General features: G+C 36.9%; 1 protein-coding gene across 2 annotated transcripts in view; it reads left to right on the forward strand.

Annotated features, from left to right (window-relative positions):
• The first annotated feature begins 593 nt into the window (after positions 1-593).
• LOC107718362 (protein SSUH2 homolog) overlaps positions 594-2,154 on the forward strand; it is a 9,681-nt gene continuing 8,120 nt past the window's right edge. Inside the window, exons 1-2 of one of the 2 annotated variants that reach the window (XM_016525407.1) lie at positions 595-720; positions 1,273-1,348. In XM_016525407.1, the coding sequence (XP_016380893.1) occupies positions 651-720; positions 1,273-1,348 (146 nt within the window). In that variant the 5' untranslated portion in view covers positions 595-650. Of the gene's footprint in view, positions 721-1,272; positions 1,349-2,154 lie in introns of both variants that reach the window. The other variant, XM_016525409.1, reaches the window with a different exon arrangement.

Below are 2,154 nucleotides of genomic sequence, written 5' to 3' on the forward strand. Positions count from 1 at the left end.
CTGAGTGCACCTGATTCTTGGGTGGGGAGGGGAGGGGGCGTGGTCATGAGAAATAGTCCTGCCACCACATCTGGAAAAAAATCCTAAGAAACACTGCATACATTTAATAAAATTAGAAAAATGCCATTACAAAGATAAAAAGAAAATGCCCCTGTATATCACTTTGAGTCAAATGTCACCTCATATTAGGAAGGCAAATTTTTTATCAGAATATTTTATTATTGATCAGAAGGTGCTACACCAAACCTGTCCCTAACCCTACCTGTATCACACCTCAATAACAGCAAAAGTGTTGTGCATTAACAAAAGCTTTTAATCATTGTATAACATCTGTTAAAATCATTTGTAGATTTTCAAGATGTACATGATTATATGAATTAGAAGTTTAATGACATTTGAATGCTTTTTATTTACATGAAATGTAAATTTTTAGGTAATGATTAAAACATTAATAATTAGTAAACATTAACAAGCACATTATTTCACGTTTCTATAGATATGTGAATATATATTAAGTAACGATCCGTAAGCATTAAATAATGTTTGTTAATGATTTATTAATTGAAAGTTATTATAAAGTGTTACTGAAAACTTGCCTAACGGGTTTGTTTGAATCTCATTCAGCCACGGCGGCCGCACCCGCAACAAGCATGCACGGACCCCCAGCAAACATGTTCGATACCGTCCCTGGATATGAAGGAACAGTGGCTGGCGGAGGCGGTAAGAAGCATGCAAGTTTTATCAAACATCAAAGAAGCTAAACAAAACGCTTCAGCATGAGAAAATGTGCTCGGGCTCATATGGTGCATTCAAGTCATGTCGGATAGATCATATTTACAAGTTGAAAGCACATAAACGTCACCACAAAATAGTAATTACAAGTGGGAAACTTTAAGCCCCAAGTTTCTGAATAGAGGGCATGTTAGTGCAAGTTGCATGTACAAAATTGTACAACTACCATAGAATATATAACTAATTAAATTTACAGCACCTTCATAAAATTTATAAACACATATAAAAGCAAAAACACACCGATGCACATTTTCTTTTCATCATTTTGTAGATGCGGAGTTAAAAAACCTTGTTGAATTTTATGTACAAAATGTACATTGCCATCTTGGTCCGACAAAACGATTTGAACGCACCTGACGTTGTAAATACAAATTTTCCAGAAGGACTTGAATGCAACAATAGACCTTATAGTGTTTAGAGCACAGAAATACATGAATGAGCCTCCTAGTTTTGTTGCTAGTGTTGTCTCTGTTTTCACAGGTGGGTATCTTCCACCTCCAATGCCATCTGAACCGATGCCTGTGCCTGAACAGGCCCCCAGCCCACCAGACTGGCAGTAAGAGCTTTTTCTCTATACAAAAAACACTCAATGCACACATTTAATCTTAAACACTCACCTAGATCAGCGGTTCTCAATTCCAGTCCTCGCGTACCCCCGCTCTGCATGTTTTGCATGTCTCTCTTTGTTAACACACCTGATTCAGATCATCATCTCGTTAGAAGTGAGCTCCGTGCATGAACTGTGTTCCGATTGACATGGTCCCTACAGTGTCCATTGCTCCCTACTCCCTGAGCAGGGGAAATCCTGTATATAACAAACATCTGAAGCAATAAGAGAAACATACAAAATGTGCAGAGCGGGGGTACGCGAGGACTGGAATTGAGAACCGCTGCTTTAGATGACAAAGTATTTTTCACAAATAAATAAATATTTAATAAAAATATAATTATAAAGTAAACTGTAACCAACAGAGCACTCAGTATTCTGGGAAGTTTGTGTGCATTGGGAATCATATTTTTTCAAATAAAGCCAAGGTAACACTCGTTTTACATACAGCACACAGTGAAAATCACATGAATATGACAGTGGGCAAATGCATAAAGCGCAGCATAATTTGAAATCACGAATTTAATGTTTAAAGCATTTAATTTGCACGGACCGAAAATCATGCAGAGAACAAGCGATCATGCAGATCACATGCACACTTCACAAGATCTCACAACTAGATTCGACTAAGTTTGCAAGGTTTGTGAAATAAAATTTTCCTTAGCCATTCAAAGATTTGTTTAAATGATGTAAATGCGTATTTGCTGAATGCTGACGGCAAACGAGAAAGTATTATAATGTTTGCCTTTCTATTT

The sequence above is a fragment of the Sinocyclocheilus rhinocerous genome, unplaced genomic scaffold (genome assembly GCF_001515625.1).
Source record: "Sinocyclocheilus rhinocerous isolate Xijiao unplaced genomic scaffold, SAMN03320098_v1.1 scaffold6900, whole genome shotgun sequence".
Lineage (NCBI taxonomy): Eukaryota > Metazoa > Chordata > Actinopteri > Cypriniformes > Cyprinidae > Sinocyclocheilus > Sinocyclocheilus rhinocerous.